Here is a 22,048-nt window from a genome sequence, read left to right as displayed (position 1 = left end):
TTTTTTTTTTTTTTTTTTTTATTCAGTGCATCTTAAGAGCTGTCAGCCATAATATAGACATATAAAGCCTTTTTTTCTTCAGACAACATTTTTTTTTTTTAATATATACATCAATGTGTGTATTTTTGTGCACAGTTTATAAAATGGATATTTCGCACTAATATATGCAATGATTATCCAGTTTACCTATTTGATCATCACTGTTTATACAACACGTTGTGTTTTTTTATGGACAATGTGTTTTTGTGTGAATGGCTAAAGTGGAATTCCAGTCAAATTCTGACTAAGGCTAAATCTACTCCCACCCCCATTCTAAGACTGTTCTTTCTACCCTGTAAAAGTTGTGTATACTTACCTCTTCTGAAGCCGCTTTGGTCTTGTCTCATGATTGGGTTCCAGTGACAGCTTTAGTGTAGAGGAGAGGCAGCCAGAGATGCAGAGCCTGGGCAGTGGTGTCACTCATAGGCTTACTATGGGGCATCTGTTGGCTGTCCCTCCTCTACACTGAAGCTTGTCATGTGGCTGGACTGGAGCGGCTTCGCAATAGTTAAGTATACACACCTTTTATTTTACAGGGTAGATAGAGTAGGCTTAGAATTGGGGTGGGAGTAGAATTTGACTGGAATGGCACTTTAATATCAATATATCCACTGATCAATTTGTTCTACTGATTGCTTGTCTCTGTACATTGTTTGGGATAATGCTTTATACTTGTTTTTATATATTTAACATTTCAGATTTGTATCTTTTTAATTAATTTTTATTTTATCACACTGTTTATTGGTATTATAATTTTTTAATATCTTGTACAGCTGCTAGGATGGGGTTTTATGACATGAATTACTTTTTCGAAGCAGAGAATTTTTATTTAATTGAAGATTGATATGATGTAAGAGGCTGTCAGAAACTAGGTAAAGTGCCTTGAAAAAGTGTTTATACTCCTTGAAATTTTTCACATTTTGTCATGTCAAACGTAAATGTAATTTATTGGGATTTTATATGATAGACCAACACATAGTGGCACATAATTGATAAAATGGTTTTAAATTTTTTTTTTTTTTTTACAAATATGTGAAAAGTGTGGTGTGCATTTGTATTCAGTCCGCTTTTACTCTGATACCCCTAACTAAAATCTAGTGGAACCAATTGCCTTCAGAAGTCACCTATTTGTAAATAGAGTCCACCTGTGTGTAATTTAATCTCAGTATAAATACAGCTGTTCTGTGACGCCCTCGGAGGTTTGTTAGAGGACCTTAATGAACAAACAGCATCATGATGGCCAAGGAACACACCAGACAGGTCAGGGATAAAGTTGTGGAAAAGTTTAAAACAGGGTTAGGTTATAAAAAAAAATATCTCAAGCTTTCAACCTCTCACATAGCATTGTTCAACCCATCCTCAGAAAATGGAAAGAGTATGGCACAACTGCAAACCTACCAAGACATGGTCGTCCACCGAAACTGACAGGCTGGGCAAGGAGAGTATTAATCATAGAAGCATCCAAGAGGCCCATGATAACTCTGAAGGAGCTGCAGGGATCCACAGCTCAGAAGGGAGAATCTGTCCACAGGACAACTATTAGCCCCTCACTCCACAAATCTGGCCTTTATGGAAGAGTGGCAAGAAGAAAGCCATTGTTGAACAAAAAGCTATAAGAAGTCCTGTTTGCAGTTTGCGAGAAGCCATGTAGGGGAGACAGCAAACATAGAAGAAGGTGCTCTGGTCAGGTGAGATCAACATTTTTCAAAACTTTTTGGCCTAAAAGAAAAATTCTATGTGTGCCGGAAAACTAACACTGCACATCAATCTGAACACACCATCCCCACCGTGAAACATGTTGGTGGCAGCATCATGTTGTGGAGATGCTTTTCTTCAGCAGGGACAGGGAAGCTGGTCAGAGTTGATGGAAAAATTGACGGAGCCCAATACAGGGCTATCTTAGAAGTGAACCTGTTAGTCTGCAAAAGACGTGAGACTGGGGTGGAGGTTCACATTCCAGCAGGACAACAACCCTAAACATACAGCCAGAGCTACAATGGAATGGTTTAGATCAATGCATATTAATGTGTTAGAATGGCCCAGTCAATGTCCAGGCCTAAATCCAATTGAGAATATGTGGCAAGACTTGAAAATTGCTGTTCACAGAAGCTCTCCATAAAATCTGACAGAGCTTGAGCTATTTTGCAAAGGACGGGCAAAAATGTCACTCTCTCTAGATGTGCAAAGCTGTTAGAGACATCCCCAAAAAGACTTGCAGCTATAATTGCAGTGAAAGGCAGTTCTACAAAGTACTCAGGGGGGCTGAATAAAAATGCATGCCACACTTTTCACATATTTTATTTGTAAATAATTTTGAAAAACATTTATCATTTTACTTCCACTTCACAATTATGTGCCACTTTGTGTTGATCTATCATATAAAATTCCAATAAAATACATTTACGTTTTTGGCTGTAACATAACAAAATGTGGAAAATCTCAAGGGGTGGGAATACTTTTTAGACTGCTTTGAGATCATGTCGATTACAGTCAGAGCTCCCTGCAGCTCCCTTTAAAAATTTACTGGCATCATATTTGATCTTTTTATACCAGTAAAGAAAAACGCACAGAAAAAAGAATGGACAAAAAGTGAATAAGTGTGAAAGAAATAATCCAAGTTGTTTAGCTAGTGAAATCCAAGGAATATTTTTCTTCACTGTCCTTGAGTAAGCATATCGACATGAAAAACAGACTAATACCCCAGGCTGTAAATGGTACTTGGTATCATGACTTGTCCACATGCTGCCGTGTTTGATGTTTTTCTAAATAAAGTTGACATATCCTGAAGCAGTGTGATACCTATGCATGTCCTATAAGTAAAAGTAGGGGCCTTGTCATTTACTAGACTTTTTTATTTTAGGTGTTTTCAACCTTTCAGATGTTACACATGTTGCTATTGAACCTCCATTTCCCTATACACATTTCAAAAGTAACTTTGAAAATTCTTCTTTTACTTTATTTAGTTAATATAACAGGTACTAGTCTGAAACACTTACTTTCAAGGCCACATTGCTGTCAGTTTTCTGTTTAAGATGGAGAGAAAGGGTAATTTGGGATTTGGTGCTGCAAATGCCTATTGTAAATAGAGTCTTAAATAGCAACAAACCGTTGCAGGTTGTCAAGTGAGATAATATATGTCTTTAATATCTCATCTGTTGCAGGAGGCAGTTACATCTTTCATGGTGACTTATTGCCATGCTCTGCTGTAAATCAGGGGTTAGTTTTCACTTTTTGTTAAGACTTGTTGTCTGTAAACTCCCATTTAATAGCATCAATAAACAGATTTTCAAGTGTCTGTATAACAGGAACATTAACTGTTTATCTCGGGTTGAGCTGAGTGAATATACTGATATATACATTATAACAGACATACATTTTAACAGAATGACAAAACCCCAGATGTGCCAAGTCAGTCTTCACCTTTTGTGTTAAACATAAAAAAGTTGTAAGCTGCTTGGCCTTTTCTGTCTTTAATATATCTTGCAATAATTAGATTTTCTTTGATACTGTATATATTAATGTGCATATAGCCATGTATTTGATTTTACATACATCTTTCTGTAGCTGAATTATTTAATACCTTCTCCTCTGTTCTGATGTATTTTAGAAATCCTTTTACGGAAATGATTCTAGACATTGGCTTTACTCCGTTTCTCAAAGTTCAAGTCTTGTGGTCTCACAAAACTCTTATTACTATTCATCAAATTCTCAGCAAGGTCTTTTTTTACCAGAATAGCATACATTGAGTTAACACGCAGACAGCGGTGGCTGACAGTAGTTTGCTTAGGGAGACCTGGGACCGAGCGATTGGCGGTGTTTGATCACTCGGTTCTCAGTGTTAGAGCCAGTGGGGGACAGAAGCAACATCGGATCGATCTGATTCTTAAAAAATAAAATAAAAAAAACACTTTTAAAGCTGAGTTTGTCTTGTCTGCATGTGTACCATATTAGACATTCCTAATTTTTCAGTTATTGTTCAAGCAAACGTTTTGCTTTGCACCATCAATTTATGGCTCAATTCTTTTAGATTGATGTTGGAACTCGCCCAGAAGTCCACCGAAGAGATCCAGTTTCAACTTCTGAATGGGACAGCCATATGGATTCAGAAGGAAGAATTCAGAATGTGGACCAGCTAAAGACCATGATATTTAAAGGGGTGCGTCACTTTAAAACAGTATTCTTGTGCTTTCCTTTGAAATATTGTTTTCTATTTAAGTGTGTTCTAACTGTATGGGCTCACTATAACATGACAAAGATCACTGCTCCCAATGACGGGGAGCAGTAGATCCCTGTCATGTTGCTAGGCGGAACAGGGAACTGCCTTGTTTACATGGGCATCTCTCTGCTCTGCCTCTCCTCGCCGCAATCGCGTGCCGCCGGCAAACTTAGAGTTTGCGGGACCCACAGGCAAGCGCGCCTTCTAGGTGGCAAATTCAAAGAGACGTATGGGTACGCCATTTTGCCTGCCCGTTCCATACTGCCATGTAAATCGGCGGTCGGCAAGTGGTTAAAACGACACTGTCACCCTTCCCACACAGGGCAATGTGACAGTGTGTTTGTAAAGCCCCTCTCCCAGTCACTCACCTTACCAGTGCTCCCTTATAGTTCCTGTCTCGGTCCAAGACCAATGTAATGGCTGCTGTTGAACGAAAGGGATCAAAGACTTCACTCCTTTGAATAGGACATTGACATTAGGCTGTTAGACATAACTGTCACTTGGGGGGGGGGGGGAGGCATTGCCACGTTTTCCTTCAGAGACAGGAATGGTGAGGTATTTGTACTCACCTTATCAGCACTCCCTTTCACAAATATTAGGATGTGGAGCTAGACCAAGAATAATATTCAAATGATGTTGGACTAGAAGGCCTGGTACGCAGTCTCTGCTCTAATCCTTCCCAAAGGTGTTCTATTGGGTTGCAGTCAGGACTCAATCAAGGCTTTATGGACCTTGCTTTGTGCACTGGTGCGCAGTCATTTTGGAACAGGAAGGGACCATCCCCAAACTGTTCCCACAAAGTTGGAAGCATGAAATTGTCCAAAATATCTTGGTATGCTGACGCTTAAGCGTTCCCTTCACTGGAACTAAGGGGCCAAGCCCAATCCCTGATAAACAATCCCACGCCATAGTCCCCCCTCCATAAAATCATTTGGAGGAGTGTCCCAATACTTTTTGGCAATATAGTGTGGATGAGCCAGTTTGGGGTGGAGGAACTTGACAGGCCTGACCTCAACCTGATGGAACACCTTTGGGATGAATTGGAGCGGAAACTGCGAGCCAGGCCTTCTCACCCAACATCAGTGCCTGATCTCACAAATGCAAATCTGGAAGAATGGTCATACATTCCCATAGACGTACTCTTAAACCTTGTGGACAGCCTTCCCAGAAGAGTTGAAGCTGTTATAGCTGCAAAGGGTGGGCCAACTCAATATTGAACCCTGCGGCCTAAGACTGGGATGCCATTAAAGTTTGTGTGTGTGCATATATGTGTGTATATATTGGACACAGGCACAATTTACGTTTATTTCTATTTATTTTTTCAAATATACATTTTATTAACACCCGAAATGGACAAGAACAAGTCATTACAGCCATATTGTGTAGATAATGAAAACGTCAAATATATAGATCATGGATCTAGGAAAGATACAGTTTGGGAAATGCACATCCAATACACTTAACAAGCGAAGTTGTTAAGTGATAAAAAAAAAAGAAAAGAAATGAATGCTATCAGATTTTAACAGTCCTCGTGTCGTCACTGAACATATAGGTTGAAACATGGAGCAAGACCCGAGGTATTTTCTTGCTGTTCCCACCTCTTGTTTCTTTGATACTGCTTGGGGACTTCCCTAAGGCCAAGCTGAAGATGCTGTGTCAGTCAATGAACGAACGAAAAAAATAGGATTTTTGTCCTCACCGTAAAATCCCTTTCTCTGAAGTTCATTGACGGACACAGCATACACCCCTCCTGCTTGTACTGCTTTTGACAAACTGAGCTGCTGGATGCAGTGTGAGGGGTTATAGCCAGTAGGACTGCCCCTTGGGCGGTACTGTGCAAGTGTTGCTGTTTTTAACACTTTCTGCCTAGTCCTCTCCAAAAGGGGCGATAAAGGGGCGCCAATGAACTTCAAAGAAAAGGATTTTATGGTGAGTACAAAAATCCTATTTTTCAGCATCAGTACTGATAAAGAAACAAGGAGTATGAGTCACGTTAGCAATATGAAGCAAGTTACGAACCTTAATCTTATTCTCTCTTCCCTAGTGGGGATGAATCCTACCTGGTCCAAATGTACCAGGTCTTCTACACAATTTTAGTTTTTTTTTTTTTTACCAAAACATGTTCAAGCTGCAGTTCTATAATGGATATGGGCTGAAAGTGTGCACACTCGGGTTCATTTGAGGGTATGTACATCCAAATCGGAGGAAGGGTTTAGGAATTGCAGTTCTTAAGAATAGCCATCCCCCTTTTTCAAGGGATCAAAAGTAATTGGACAATTGAATCAAAAGCTTTTTCATGGCCAGGTGTGGGCTACTCCTTTTTTATTTCTTCATCAATTAAGCTGGTAAAAGGTCCGGAGTTGATTCAAACTGTGTGATATTTTCATTTGGAATCTATTGTTGTGAACCTTCATCATGTGTTCAAAAGAGCTGTCCATGCAAGTGAAACAGGCCGTGGTAAGGCTTCAAAAACAAAACAAATCCATCGGAGATGGCAGCAACATTAGGTGGCCAAATCAACAGTTTGGTACATTCTGAGGAAAGAAGAATGCACTGATGAGTTCAGTAGCATAAAAAGGCCTGGACGTCCACGGTAGACAACAGTGGTGGATGATCGCAGGATCCTCTCTATGGTAAAGAAAAACTTCACAACATTCAGACAAGTGAAGGACACTCTCCAGAGGTGGGAGTATCTTTGTCAAAGTCTACAATCAAGAGAAGACTTCATGAGGGCAAATACAGAGGGTTCACCACAAGGTGCAAACCATTCATTAGCCTGAAGAATAGAAAAGCCAGATTACTTTGCCAAAAAACATTTAAAAAAGACACACCAGTTCTGGAAAAACATGCTTTGAACAGATGAAACTGAGATTAATCTGTATAAGAATGATGGGGAAAAAGTGTGGAGAAGGCTTGGAACAACTCATGAGCCAAAGCACACAACGACATCTGTAAAACCTGGTGGAGGCAGTGTGATGGCATGGGCGTGCATGGCTTCCAATGGCACAGGGTCATTGGTGTTTATTGATGATGTGACAGAAGCAGCCGGATGAATTCTGCAGTGTTTAGAGAGATACTGTCAGCCCAGATTCAGCCAAACGAAGCAAAGTTGATTGGATGGAGCTTCACAGTACAGATGGACAATGATCCAAAACACACTGCAAAAGCAACCCAGGAGCTGTTAAAGGAAAAGAAGTGGAATATTCTGCAATGGCTGAGTCAATCACCTGAACTCAACCCAATTGAGTATGCATTTCACTTGCTGAAGGCAAAACTAAAGGCAGAAAGAACCGCAAAGAACAACTGAAGACAGCTGCAGTTAGAGCCCGGCAAAGCATCAGAAAGGAGTCTTTCGTAATGTCCATGTGTCATTGCCAGTAAAGTATTCTCAACAAAATATAAAAAATTAACATTTTATTTATTATTATATCAATTTGTCCAATTACATTTGAGCCCCTGAAAATGGGAGGGGAGGGGGAAGCTGACGACTGTGTAAAAATGGTTGTAGTAACTAAAATTTGTACTTGATATTTATGTTCAACCCCTTGAATTAAAGCTGAAAGTCTGCACTTCAAATTTGTTTGGATTGTTTCGATTTAATTTTATTCTGGTGGCATACAGAGCCAAAAGTATGAGAATTTTGCCGAAACCAAAGTACCTGGAGGAAACTTGCACAGGAAGAACAAGCAGACTCAGGCAGGTAGTGTCATGTTTCGATTCAAACCAATGACCCTAGTGCTGCTAGGCAGAAATGCTAACCACTATTATATGTTATGCTACTTCTTTGTTAGGCCTCATGCACACAGGGTGTCTGTTTAGCCCCTCTGAACACCAGAACTCCTGGCAGGAGAAAAGCTGTTAAACGCTCATAAAGGCGCGTATTGCGCGTAAGTTTAGATGCATTTGGCCAGAATATTAATGCATTCTGCCCGTTGGAGTGCCCGAATGCTCAAACACTAGACACGTCTAGCATTTTGGCGCATTCAGCATTTTTTCAGCTCTTTTGCTCCACTCCTGGACATGCCTGTTAGGTGTTGTGGTGTTTTTTTTGTTTTTTTTTCTAACCCGTAAATGTTCCTTTTTTATGTATGCATGGATACACATGCTTACACAGAGTTGCTTTTACAGGCTAAAAAAAAAAAGCCAAATGCTTGTAAAAGTGACATTTTTATAACCCAGTGTGCATGAGACCTAAAAATAGGTTTTTGATTTTGGTGAGAGGGTTTAAACATTAACCACTTCCTGTCTGGCCTATAACAGAATGACGGGCGGGAAGTGGTTTTGTTATCCTGACTAAGGATGAGCTCAGGCGTGTTTGCATGCTTCACGTGCAGAGCCCGCCAGAAAGTTGACGCACCACTGCGCTAATCACAGGCAGCGAGTCATTGCCCGATCCAGATTGGGTAATGTCTCACTGCCTGTGATTATCGCAGCACTGCGACGACTTCCTGGCAGGCTCTGCACGTGAAGCATGTGAACGCGCCTGAACTCATCCTTAATCCTGACTGGGCGTCATATGACATCCAGGAGGATAACATGCTGGCGCGTGCCTGCACCGCGCCGATCATGGGGTGTCAGTCTGACATGCCGCATCTCCGATCTGACAGAGGCTTCTTATCACGTGATCAGCTGTGACTAATCACAGCTGATCATTGTGTGAACCAGGAAGTGCCAGTAACTGGCATTCCTCGGTTCGCGCTGACAGGGAGAGCCGATCGGCGGCTCTCCTTGTCGGGGGGGGGGGGGGGGGGGTCTGTGCTGCACAGCCCCCTTCAAATGTACCCCTAAGCTGCCAATTTGCGCACAGTCAGTGCCCCATCATAACCCCCTGCCAGTGCCCAATAAAGTGCCAATCGGTGCCCACCACAGTGCAGATCAGTGCCCACCATAGTGGCAATCAGTGCCCAGCATTAACACCTGTCAGTACCAGCCCAATCAGTGCCCTCTGATAGTGCCAATCAGTGCTGTCTGTCAGTGCCCATCACTTCTACGTATCAGTGCCAACTCATCAGTGCCCATTGGTGCCGACTCATTAGTGCCTGTCAGTGAAGAAGAAAACCAAATTTTATAACAGAAACGAAGAAAAACTTCTTTCTTTTAGTTTGTTTAGCAAAAAACAAAAACTGCAGAGGTGATCAAATACCACCAAAAGAAATCTCTATTTGTGGGAAGAAAATGATAAAAATGTAGTTTGGGTACAGTGTTGTGTGACCGCTCAATTGTTGTTCAAAGTGTGACAGCGCTGAAAGCTCAAAATTGTCCTGGGCAGGAAGGAGCGCAATTGCTTGGTATTTAAGTGGTTAAAGGCAAATAATTTCACATTTTAATACTCTACTGTTTTGTTCTATGCATTATAGTTTTTTTAATGTATTTTTTAAATCTCTTTACTTTAAATGCCTTTTCATTTAGGGAATATATATCAAATTAAATTGATTATAAAATAAGCCTTACATATTCCAAACAGATAACATACGGTAACTGAGGTGTAAGCATTATTTAAAACTCATTTATAAAAGCTCCATCCTTTCCCACATCCTCTCGCTTGGTGTTTATCACAAAGTAAATCAAGTGTAAAGCCAGGGTAGTTATGTGTAACTCTATTTCAATATTCTGCTTGGTTATTTCCAGAATCCATGCTACTTTCATCACATCTTGTCAACATTTAATTTCTCTCCACTGCTCAGTACATTGCTTTTTTTGCTGTGACTAGTCACTTTTGTAGTTCCACATTTGACAGCTCCTCTTTGAACTTGATAAGCAGGAACCTTTTGTATTTGGTAGCGATAGCATAATCTTAATCACTTGAGTTCACAAATGCATTTCCCAGAAACCCATTTGCTCTTTTTTTTACAAATACAGAGTGATGTATTTTTGCTGCATCCAAAATGTCACTTGTGAAGCGTTGAGATACTGTACTCACTGACCTCTTTATATCACCAAAGCAGTCCTTGTAATCTCTTTACAACATGAGCATATCCTCATATGTTCAGAGCAGCCTATGCATCTAAGACGGCGATAATCTTTGTAGCGACGGCTTTGTACACTATTTCTTATTAAAGGATGGCTTTATTGATTTTCAGCCTTGCTCTGTGCTTTTGAGTTTCATGAACTGCATCTGTATAGCTACTTTTACTGGTGTCTAATAATCTAAGCTGAACTCTTAATTTTAAATACAACTTTCATAAACTTTTACAAACATTTTACTGCAGTTAAGTTGGAAGGGCTAATTGCGGTTGTGTTTTCTTGCAGGGGCTCTGCCATGCCATAAGAAAGGAGGCTTGGAAGTTTTTGTTGGGCTATTTTCCATGGAACAGCACAAGAGAAGAACGGGTTCAGCTGCACAAAAAGAAAACGTATGTACTTCGATAAAAGTTGCCAACTTTATATGTTGCATGTAACCAGGAATAAATGGACACATACATTTAGGTTTAAAGTGAAAGTAAAGGCAAAACCTTACTAACTCTAAACCTACTCTCAACCGCATTCTAAGCCCAATCTATCTAACCCTGTAAAGAAAAAAATCGCTATACTTAGCTTTTCTGTAGCTGCTCTGGTCCAGTCTCCAATGGCGGATGCTGTGTTCAAGAGAAAGATGATAACAACGGCTGGGAAGTGACATCACCCATAGAATTAATATGGGGCTTCCATTGTTGCCTGCCTCCCCTATACACACCTACACACCGAAGCCGCTGCTGACCACATTGCGTGGGACTGGACCGGAGCTTGTGCAGAACAGATTTATAGTCATTTTTTACTTTACAGGGATAGAAAGATAGATTAGGCTTATGCCGTTTTTTTTTTTTTTTTGTTTTTCCATGCTAGTCCTATATCGAACCTGAAGAGTTTACTAAAGTTACCAAAATTCTCGTACAACAGAATAAAAAATCGGAAGTGATGTCATGTGTTGTAGTGTATTTGTATTGTATTGTATTTTCGGATGAAAACTACTGATCAAAAATTGTATGATCTGGTATCGTACGAGAAAATTTTTAGTGCATGTCCGATTAAAATAATATCGGATGAACTATCGTGATTGGCTTTCGAAAGCTCTGTACGAACGATCCAATTATTCTACGATGGCGTCAAAAGTGGTATTTTTCGTCCAATTTTCGGATCGTGTGTACGGGCCATTAATATGTGGCTTGAGAGTAGGTTATTGGCTCGTACACAAGATCTGAAAATCAGACAAAAAATACAGATTTCGAAGCGACGGTTCATCCGATATTATTTTGTTGGACATGCACGAAAAATTTTCTTGTACGCTTTTCTCTTTAATCAGTACAGTTGTCATCCGAAAATACAATACAAATACTAGGGATGCACCGAAATTTCGGCTGCTGAAACATATCGGCCGAAAATGGTGTTTTCGCCAAATTGCCGAAAGGAAAATCTTGCCGAAAATAGGGGCAGGGCTCTGCCCCCTGGTGCCGCCCATTGCACGGGTGTTTTCCTGGCTCGTCCCCAGTCCTCTGTCCTCCGTCCTCCCTCCTCCTTTCCTCCCGCCCGACAGTGCGGTGATCTCCGTGTGTCACGGAGCTGTGCATTGAATTGCCTGGGTGGCTGCAGTAACAATGTCCCGCCTCCTGTGACAGATGGTACACTGATCCAATGGCGGGACATTGAATCAGCGTGACGTGATTACAGGAGGCGGGACATTGTTACTGCAGCCACCAAGGTAATTTAATGCACAGCTCCGTGAGACATGGAGATCACCGCTCTGATCCGGGCCTGGGTAAGGCTGAATTTAGACACTGGCAAGCTGCATGAGGGGGAAAGAGTGTGCCCAGGGCAAGCATTGCAGAGTTTTGTCCGCAGCTAAATCAAGTTTTTTGTGCCCACATCCAAAAGTCATTTGTTTGCCTCTGAAACTATCTACCTCTGGCCACTTGTGTGAATGTAGCCATGCTATATAAAACCAGGTCACAGGACAAAGGCTGTACTCCCTTTATTGGCCATATAAAAAAAATAATAATAATAATCTTGATTTTGACCCAGCTAGGTTTATGGGGAAGGGTTAAGTTATTGCTAGTAGAGGTAACGATATGAGCATTCCCAATAGAAATCTGTTGGAACGGAACCAGGTAGCTTGCTTGGGGCCAGTTCACACCAGATGCAGTTCCGTGTGCTTTTTTTTTTTTTTTGCACAAAATGCATGCACAGTGTTTTCCATGTATTCCAATGGCTCTAGTTCACACCATGCAGTCAGTTTCCGCACCGGAAACTGACTGCATGGTGTGAACTAAAGCCATTGGAATACATGGAAAACACTGTGCATGTATTTTTATCAGGCAGGCTGCATCTGAGGGGAACTGGTGAGGCTGCTTTGATCTCATGTACCATGCCTGCAGTTTCTGACCATCTCCTGTACCATGCCTGCAGTCTCTGACCATCTCCTGTACCATGCCTGCAGTCTCTGACCATCTCCTGTACCATGCCTGCAGTCTCTGACCATCTCCTGTAAAGAGGCCTGCAGTCTCTGACCATCTCCTGTACCATGCCTGCAGTCTCTGACCATCTCCTGTACCATGCCTGCAGTCTCTGACCATCTCCTGTACCATGCCTGCAGTCTCTGACCATCTCCTGTACCATGCCTGCAGTCTCTGACCATCTCCTGCACCATGCCTGCAGTCTCTGACCATCTCCTGCACCATGCCTGCAGTCTCTGACCATCTCCTGCACCATGCCTGCAGTCTCTGACCATCTCCTGCACCATGCCTGCAGTCTCTGACCATCTCCTGCACCATGCCTGCAGTCTCTGACCATCTCCTGCACCATGCCCGCAGTCTCTGACCATCTCCTGTCTCTGACTTTCTGCTGTATGAAAATATTTTTTAAAAACAGTCATTTTCGGTATCGGTGCTGTTTCGGTATCGGTTTTGGTTTTTCGGTCTAGTGTATTTTTCATTTTCGATATCGGTTTCGGCACCAAAAAACCCATTCGGTGCGCCCCTAACAAATACACTACAACACATGACATCACCTCCATTTTTTTATTTTATTTTGTCATACGAAAATTGTCATAACTTGACTAAACTCTTTAAGTTTGATATACGACTAGCGTGCAAAAAAAAAAACAGATGATCTGTCATCCGATTTTCGTATCGTGTGTACTGGGCATTAGAGTAAAGGCTCATACACACTATAAGAAAATCAGGCGAACATTTTCATCCAAAGAATTTTCATACGATTTTCCTATAGTATGTACACAACTTATGACAGCCGATTACGAATTTTCATACAAAAATTTCTGATGGGACAAATTCCAAAATGTTTCTCGTACGAGAACAGAATGAACGATTTTCGTTTTAATGTGTACCATTTTCTTACAAGAAAAACCTGAAAAGAAAGACTACACATGATCGGAAACAATAAACAAAAAAAGCCTTTGTCGTACAAGAATTTTCATAAGAATTTTTGTACGAATGTTCTTTCGTCTGTTCTGATTTGCTGTGAAACATTGAGAAAAATCGGATGTACGTTTGCCCGTTTTTTCTTATAGTGTGTACCCCACTTTAGTTAGATTTTGCCTTTTACTTCCAGTTGATCTATTCATGAATGCAATTTTTAAGGGGCATTATCCCTATCCCATTACATACATGCTAAAGATTAAAAAAAATCAAAAATCAAAAGCCGATTTATAATGGATAGCATTGTTTTCCTTGTTGTATATGAATATTGTGCTGTGCTGTATGAATAACTCTGCACAAGTATTGCAAAATTAATACTCAAACATGATTCCAATTCATAAAGTGCAAATGCAAGTAAGAATTGTAAATTTAAATAAATATTGTGCCACTCTGAGTGAATTGATCTGCTTCAATATTGCATAATTAACATTCAAACATGATTCTAATCCGTAAAGTGCAAATGCAAAGAATATATGCTGTAAATCATATCGGTATTTAAGTGCAATAAACCAATGTGAACAATTCATTCATTCAACAAAAAAAAGAATGAAAATCAAAACCAGTCCTTCACCGGTTCCCGACTGGCTCCTGTATAAATACGTCGGCAGAATGGCACGGGCAAAGTAATGTACCCATACGTTACTTTGAATTTCCCGCCGTGCGCTCGCCTGCCGAGAGTTCCGTGGTCGCGGGTCCCACGGACTCGATCGCTGCGGGTATACTTGCGATTGTGTCACGGAGCTCAAGAACCGTTCTGCCTAGTGACAGCACACTGATCATCTGCTCCCTGTCATCGGGAGCAGTGATCAGTGTGATGTCACACACAGCAACGCCCCTAGGAACACTTAACCCCTACACTGCCACCTAGTGGTTAACCCTTTCACTGCCAGTGACATTTTTACAGTAATCAATGCAATTTTATAGCATTGATCGCTGTATTAATGCCAATGGTCCCAAAAATGTGTGAAAATTGTCCGATGTGCCCGCCAAAATGTCAAAGTCACGATAAAAATCACTGATTGCCACCATTACTAGTAAAAAAAAATGATTAATAAAAATGCCATAACACTATACCCTATTTTGTAGATGCTATAACTTTTGCGCAAACCAATCAATAAACGCTTATTGCGATTTTTTTTTTTGTTTTTTTTACCAAAAATATGTAGAAGAATAGGTATCGGCCTAAACTGAAGGAAAAAAAAAATTTGATATATTTTTGGGGGATATTTATTATAGCAAAAAGTAAAAAAATAATGTGTTTATTTTTCAAAATGTCACACTAGGTCAATTGATCTATATACAGTGCTCCAAAGAAAATTCCTCACTGACTTGTGATGCAGGGTTAAAACTCTCGGTGACTTCACACACGTTTCCCCCCCCCCCCCCCCCCCCATGTGATTAAGTTTGGTTAGGCAAGCAGTAGAACCATCACTGGGCTCAAGGTTAATGGATTCTGCAAATTCTTAGATGCTTCAATATAGATGTCCTTGGTTCATATAAAAAAAATAGGCTGGATAGTGTAATACCGCTTTAACTAAAAACCTATTGTATAAAATAAGCCAATGTACTCACATGCTGAAGGTGCTACCAGCGCACCACTCTACATAAAGCATGGACATAAAAGAGATTCCCAATCCAACAGGCAAAAGGTTCTGTGTTTCTAGCAGCCGTGTTGAGAGATCAGCATCTCAGGTGACTACTTCACCATCCTGGCCCCTCCCCTACGCGTGTCAACACAGGGCTTGTCACATGTGTCTTCCTCGGGGGGATTTGGAACACAGGTGGAACGCGGATGGCGCCCCTGCCATTTCCTATGAGCATGATTTGATCTTCTCTTTATAACTTCTTTTTAACGGTATTGCACTATAAGGAGCTTTGTTCTTTCTTCTTGATCCATATACCATATTCACTCGGTTGTGCCAATTCCCGAGCTGCAGTTTCTGGAGAGCTGTCTGCTTTGCTGATTTTGGCTACCTGTCATGGGTGTCAATTCTGTTGAAGTTGGTGGAAGGAAGCACACCTTTGAAGACACTTTTATATGCTTTTGCCTCAAAACTTTTGAAGCATTAGAAGACACCATTGGCACATTTTTGGGATTATTTGTTTGGTGGTGGATTATTGGACATTTATTTATATGTATTTATCCATTTATTCAATTTACACCTGTGTGCTTAGCGCGGTTTACACCTGCGTGTGCTTAGCGTGGTATAAAAACCCTGTCAGGTTTTCATTGCGGCGTGTGTCCTGTGCCCACTGGAGAGATTGACCCTCTTTTTCTTAGTGTCTTTGGGACTGAGACTTTAAGTCACTGAAGCAGTGTTAGGTCTGGTTTATGCTGTGTTTTACAGTGCATCCGAAAAGCTTAACTTTTTCCACAATTTATGTTAAAGCAGGGCTCGACAAACCCCGGGCGCCAGGTCGAATTTGCGACTAGAATTAGCGACCTGGGGCAGCACAGCTGGGGGGTCTCCTATCTCAGTGCACACCCCCCCGGTGTGATCGCGTTGGGCCACGCCGCCGCCGGCGGCCAGTAATTGAGGCTGCGGCTTTGAGGCCTTATGCGGTCCTATGCGTCCTTCTGAAATCTGGTGCCCTCTTGTGGTGGCTGTTGGTATGACAACCAGCAATGTAATGGAGCTTCCCCTGCCTGTTTTCACTGCCTGCCCATCTCCTTCCCTTTCCTTAGAACCCCTAAACATTATATATATTTTTTTTATAACACCCTAGAGAATAAAATGGCGGTCATTGCAATACTGTCTGTCACACTGTATTTGCACAGCGGACTTACAAGCGCACTTTTTTGGAGGGAAAATAATGTATTTAATTAAAAAATAAGACAATAGTAAAGTTAGCCCAATTTTTTTTTAGATTGTGAAAGATAATGTTTAGGGATGCACCGAATGGGTTTTTTGGTGCCGAAACCGATACCGAAAATGAAAAATACACTAGGCCGAAAACCGAAACCGATACCGAAACAGCACCGATACCGAAAATGACTGTTTTAAAAAAATATTTTTATACAGGAGGTGGTCAGAGACTGGGGACATGGTTCAGGAGGTGGTCAGAGACTGGAGACATGGTTCAGGAGGTGGTCAGAGACTGGGGACATGGTTCAGGAGGTGGCCAGAGACTGGAGACATGGTTCAGGAGGTGGTCAGAGACTGGGGACATGGTTCAGGAGGTGGTCAGAGACTGGGGACATGGTTCAGGAGGTGGCCAGAGACTGGAGACATGGTTCAGGAGGTGGTCAGAGACTGGAGACATGGTTCAGGAGGTGGTCAGAGACTGGGGACATGGTTCAGGAGGTGGCCAGAGACTGGAGACATGGTTCAGGAGGTGGTCAGAGACTGGGGACATGGTTCAGGAGGTGGTCAGAGACTGGGGACATGGTTCAGGAGGTGGTCAGAGACTGGGGACATGGTTCAGGAGGTGGCCAGAGACTGGCGACATGGTTCAGGAGGTGGCCAGAGACTGGCGACATGGTTCAGGAGGTGGTCAGAGACTGGAGACATGGTTCAGGAGGTGGTCAGAGACTGGCGACATGGTTCAGGAGGTGGTCAGAGACTGGGGACATGGTTCAGGAGGTGGCCAGAGACTGGCGACATGGTTCAGGAGGTGGCCAGAGACTGGCGACATGGTTCAGGAGGTGGCCAGAGACTGGCGACATGGTTCAGGAGGTGGCCAGAGACTGGCGACATGGTTCAGGAGGTGGCCAGAGACTGGCGACATGGTTCAGGAGGTGGCCAGAGACTGGCGACATGGTTCAGGAGGTGGCCAGAGACTGGCGACATGGTTCAGGAGGTGGCCAGAGACTGGCGACATGGTTCAGGAGGTGGCCAGAGACTGGCGACATGGTTCAGGAGGTGGCCAGAGACTGGCGACATGGTTCAGGAGGTGGCCAGAGACTGGCGACATGGTTCAGGAGGTGGCCAGAGACTGGCGACATGATAAAAGTGATAAGTGTGGTGTCCCCTCGTGCAGCCAGTAGTGTTTGTGTCCCCTCGTGCAGCCAGTAGTGTTTGTGTCCCCTCGTGCAGCCAGTAGTGTTTGTGTCCCCTCGTGCAGCCAGTAGTGTTTGTGTCCCCTCGTGCAGCCAGTAGTGTTTGTGTCCCCTCGTGCAGCCAGTGTTTGTGTCCCCCTCGTGCAGCCAGTGTTTGTGTCCCCCTCGTGCAGCCAGTGTTTGTGTCCCCCTCGTGCAGCCAGTGTTTGTGTCCCCCTCGTGCAGCCAGTGTTTGTGTCCCCCTCGTGCAGCCAGTGTTTGTGTCCCCCTCGTGCAGCCAGTGTTTGTGTCCCCCTCGTGCAGCCAGTGTTTGTGTCCCCCTCGTGCAGCCAGTGTTTGTGTCCCCTCGTGCAGCCAGTGTTTGTGTCCCCTGTGTAGTCAGTGATGCAGAAAGAGAGGAAAGCCGCCTCTGCCGTCTGGATCAATAGAGCGCCGGGAACATCACAGCTTTAATTTTAATAGCTGTGTGTTCCCCCGTCGCGCGCCGCCGCATATAGCCCCTCCCCCTTGTCCGGGGAACTGTGATAGACAGATCCCCCGTCCAATCTGGACGGGTGATCTGTCTATCAGTTCCCCGAACGAGGGGGAGGGGCTGTAGGCGACGGCGCACGACGGGGGAACACACAGCTATTAAAATTAAAGCTGTGATGTTCCCGGCGCTCTATTGATCCAGACGGCGGAGGCGGCTTTCCTGCGATATACACCTCCCGTGATGGGCGCGGCACCAGGGGCGGGGGCGGAGCTCCGCCCCGCCCAGGCCACGCCCCATTTTCGGCTCAATTATCGGCCGTTTTTTCCTTTCGGCAAATTGCCGAAAGGGCCATTTTCGGCCGATATGTTTCGGCGGCCGAAATTTCGGTGCATCCCTAATAATGTTATGCCGAGTAAATTGATACCCAACATATCACGCTTCAAAATTGCGTCCGCTCATGGAATGGCGACAAACTTTTACCCTTTAAAATCTCCATAGGCGACGTTTAAAAAATTCTACAGGTTGCATGTTTTGAGTTACAGAGGAGGTATAGGGCTAGAATTATTGCTCTCGCTCTACCGATCACGGCGATACCTCACACTTTTATATGCGGGCACTACTCACGTATGCGTTCGCTTCTGCACAGATTGTATTGAGGCACAGATCTGGGAAAAGGTACAAAAAAATTTGGAACCACCGGGACTCTTTCTAGAGTGGCCCGCCCAGCCAAACTGAGTGATCGGGGGAGAAGGGCCTTAGTCAGGAAGGTGACCAAGAACCCGATGGTCACTCTGACAGAGCTCCAACGTTTCTCTGTGGAGAGAGGAGACCCTTCCAGAAGAACAACCTTCTCTGCAGCACTACACCACTCAGTCCTGTATGGTAGAGTGGCTAGACAGAAGCCACTCCTCAGTAAATGGCACATGACAGCCTGTCTGGAGTTTGCCAAAAGGCACCTGAAGGACTCTCAGACCATGAGAAACAAAATTCTCTGGTCTGATGAAACAAAGATTGAACTCTTATGCCCCGTACACACAGTCGGACATTGATCGGACATTGCGACAACAATATACATGGATTTTTTCCGATGGATGTTGGCTCAAACTTGTCTTGCATGCACACGGTCACACAAAGTTGGTCGGAAATTGCGAACACCAAGAACGCAGTGACATACAACACGTACAGCTAGCCGAGAAACATGAAGTTCAATAGCCAGTGCGGCTCTTCTGCTTGATTCTGAGCATGCTTGGAACCTTGTGTGTCGGAATTGTGTACACACGATCGGAATTTCCGTCAACAGATTTGGTTGTCGTAAAATTTGAGATCTCAAATTTTGTGCAACGAAAATTCCGATGGGAAATGTCCGATGGGGCCTACACACAGTCCAAATTTCCGACAAAAAGCTTCCATCGACATTTTCCGTCAGAAAATCCAAATGCGTGTACGGGGCATTAGGCCCCTTTCACACGGGCGGCTGTTCTGCCACTGTTAAAAGCATGTTTTGTTATTTTGAAAGTCCAAGACTCCAGGCACAGTGTTCATTTGCATTTGTACATTGTGATTAGCTGCGTTTTACCTGCGTTTACATGCAGCTGCGTTTAGGTGCGTTGGAACATTCTTGCCATTTCTGATGTGTGTCCTGTTTTTCTTTCCTTGTTGTCGCTGCTATCTGCAGGTGCAATGGCACACTGTGATTACCTGCAGTTATGTGCAGATAGCTGCAATAAATTGGTCCTGGACGCAGTCAAATATATTTTTTCTAACCACACCAAACCCCATGTAGCTAAACCGTTGCTAAATGCAGTGTGTGAATGGGGCCATAGGAAAACATTGTACGAGTTTAGCTGCAGTAGATAACTTGATCTATCTTCAGCTAAAAGCTGAATTCTATCCGCCCGTGTGAAAGGGGCCTTAGGCCTAAATGGCAAGGGTCATGTCTGGAAGAAACCAGGCACCTCTCATCACCTGGCCAATACCCATCCCTACAGTGAAGCATGGTGGTGGCAGCATCATGCTGTGGGGATGTTTTTCAGCTGCAGGAACTGGGAGACTAATCGGGATCGAGGGAAAGATAAATGCAGCAATGTACAGAGACATCCTTGATGAACACCTGCTCCAGAGCACTCTGGACCTCAGACTGGGGCGAAGGTTCATCTTCCAACAGGACAGCGACCTGCACACAGCCAAGATAACAAGGGAGTGGCTACGGGACAACTCTGTGAATGTCCTTGAGTGGCCCAGCCAGAGCCTAGACTTGAACCCGAACATCTCTGGAGATATCTGAAAATGGCTTTACACCCACGCTCCCCATTCAACCTGATGGAGCTTTAGAGGTTGTTCAAAGAAGAATGGGAAAAACTGCCAAAAAATGGTACGCAAAGCTTCTAGCATCATACGGAAAAAGATTTGAGGCTGTTATTGGTGCCAAATGTGCTTCAACAACGTATTAAGCAAAGTTTAAGAATACTTATTGTTGATTTTTTTTTTTTTTATTTCAAACAAACTTCTTTCATGTTGTCATCATGGGATAGTGTTTGTAGAATTTTGAGGCTCTAACATAACAAAATGTGGAAAAAAGTGAGGGGCTGTGAATATTTTCCGGATGCACTGTATGTATGCGTGTGTGGCTGGGAGTATTATGTAAAAGAAAAGCTTCTTGAAAATTCTTGGCAGGCAAAGTAAAGCTAGACACTGCTGTTAAATTCCGTAATAGCACAATAAGGTGCAGTGTAGATAAAAAGAAAGGCATGTTATTAGAAAACATCCGTTACCTACCTTTGTAAACTGCATGAGAATGTACAGGTTTGTAAACCCTTTGTCCAGTTTAACCACTTGCCGACCAGCCACCGCAGTTTTACTGTGGCAGAATGGCACGGCTGGGTGAAACAACGTTATGTAATGTTGCTTTACCCGTGCGCAGGCTGCTCGCCCCCAGAGCCGATGCGAGTGCACCGCCAGGCTCCTGCGATCGCTCGAAACACACCGAGAACCGGAATCTGTGTGTGTAAACACACAGATCCCTGTTCTCTGAGGGGAGAAGAGACCGATCATCTGTTCATGATCTGCTATCTCCTCTAGTCAGTCCCCTCCCCCCTTCAATTAGAACACAGAGAGGGAACACAGTTAACCCCTTGATCGCCCCCTAGTGTTAACGCCTTTCCTGCCAGTGACATTTTTATAGTAATCAGCACATTTCTATAGCACTGATCACTGTATAAATGCCAATGGTCCCAAAAATGTGTCAGAAGTGTCCGATGTGTCCGCCATAATGTCGCAGTCCCGATAAAAATGGCAGAGCGCCGCCATTACTAGTAAAACATAAATAAAAAATGCTATAAAACTATCCTCTATTTTGTAGGTGCTATAACTTTTGCGCAAACCAATCAATATACGCTTATTGTGATTTTTATTATCAAAAATATGTAGAATACATAGCCTAAACTGAGAAAATAAAAATTATTTTTTTTAATCTAGATATTATAGCAAAAAGTACAAAATATATATATTTTTTTTAATTGTCGCTCTTTTTTGTTTATAGCGCAAAAAATAAAAATCGCAGAGGTGATCAAATACCAGCAAAATAATCTTTGTGGGGAAAAAAAAAGGTCAATTTTGTCACTGTGCACTTGTCAGTTAAAGTGATGCAGTGCTGCATCTTAAAAAATGGCTTGGTCTTCCAGGGCTGAAGCAGTTAAACACATACTTAGGCTTGTTCTACTTAACAGTTTTTTTTTGTTTTTTTTACATTTTATCCCCCATTTATGTCACACTGATAATAATTTGCTATTAGGCCATAACTCCAATTTTTTTTTCTATTATCAAATTAGATAAATAGTAGGACCTGATGGGTTTTACTTCCTCTTTTTTTCTCCTGCAAAGTAAAAGCATAATGGGCTAGGATGCATCGCAATCGA

At 42.9% G+C, this 22,048-nt stretch overlaps 1 protein-coding gene across 1 annotated transcript in view; it reads left to right on the top strand.

Moving 5' to 3' along the window:
- The window catches only part of TBC1D15 (TBC1 domain family member 15), a 132,030-nt gene that overhangs the window by 56,670 nt on the left and 53,312 nt on the right, over positions 1–22,048 (top strand). Inside the window, exons 8-9 of the mRNA XM_077468513.1 lie at positions 4,067–4,195; positions 10,505–10,608. Of these exons, the coding sequence (XP_077324639.1) occupies positions 4,067–4,195; positions 10,505–10,608 (233 nt within the window). The remainder of the gene's footprint in view (positions 1–4,066; positions 4,196–10,504; positions 10,609–22,048) is intronic.

Source organism: Lithobates pipiens, unplaced genomic scaffold (genome assembly GCF_037356315.1).
Source record: "Lithobates pipiens isolate NorthernLeopardFrog02 unplaced genomic scaffold, aLitPip1_a1.2 Scaffold_8, whole genome shotgun sequence".
Classification (NCBI taxonomy): Eukaryota; Metazoa; Chordata; class Amphibia; order Anura; family Ranidae; genus Lithobates; species Lithobates pipiens.
This window is presented reverse-complemented; position numbering and strand designations above follow the sequence as displayed.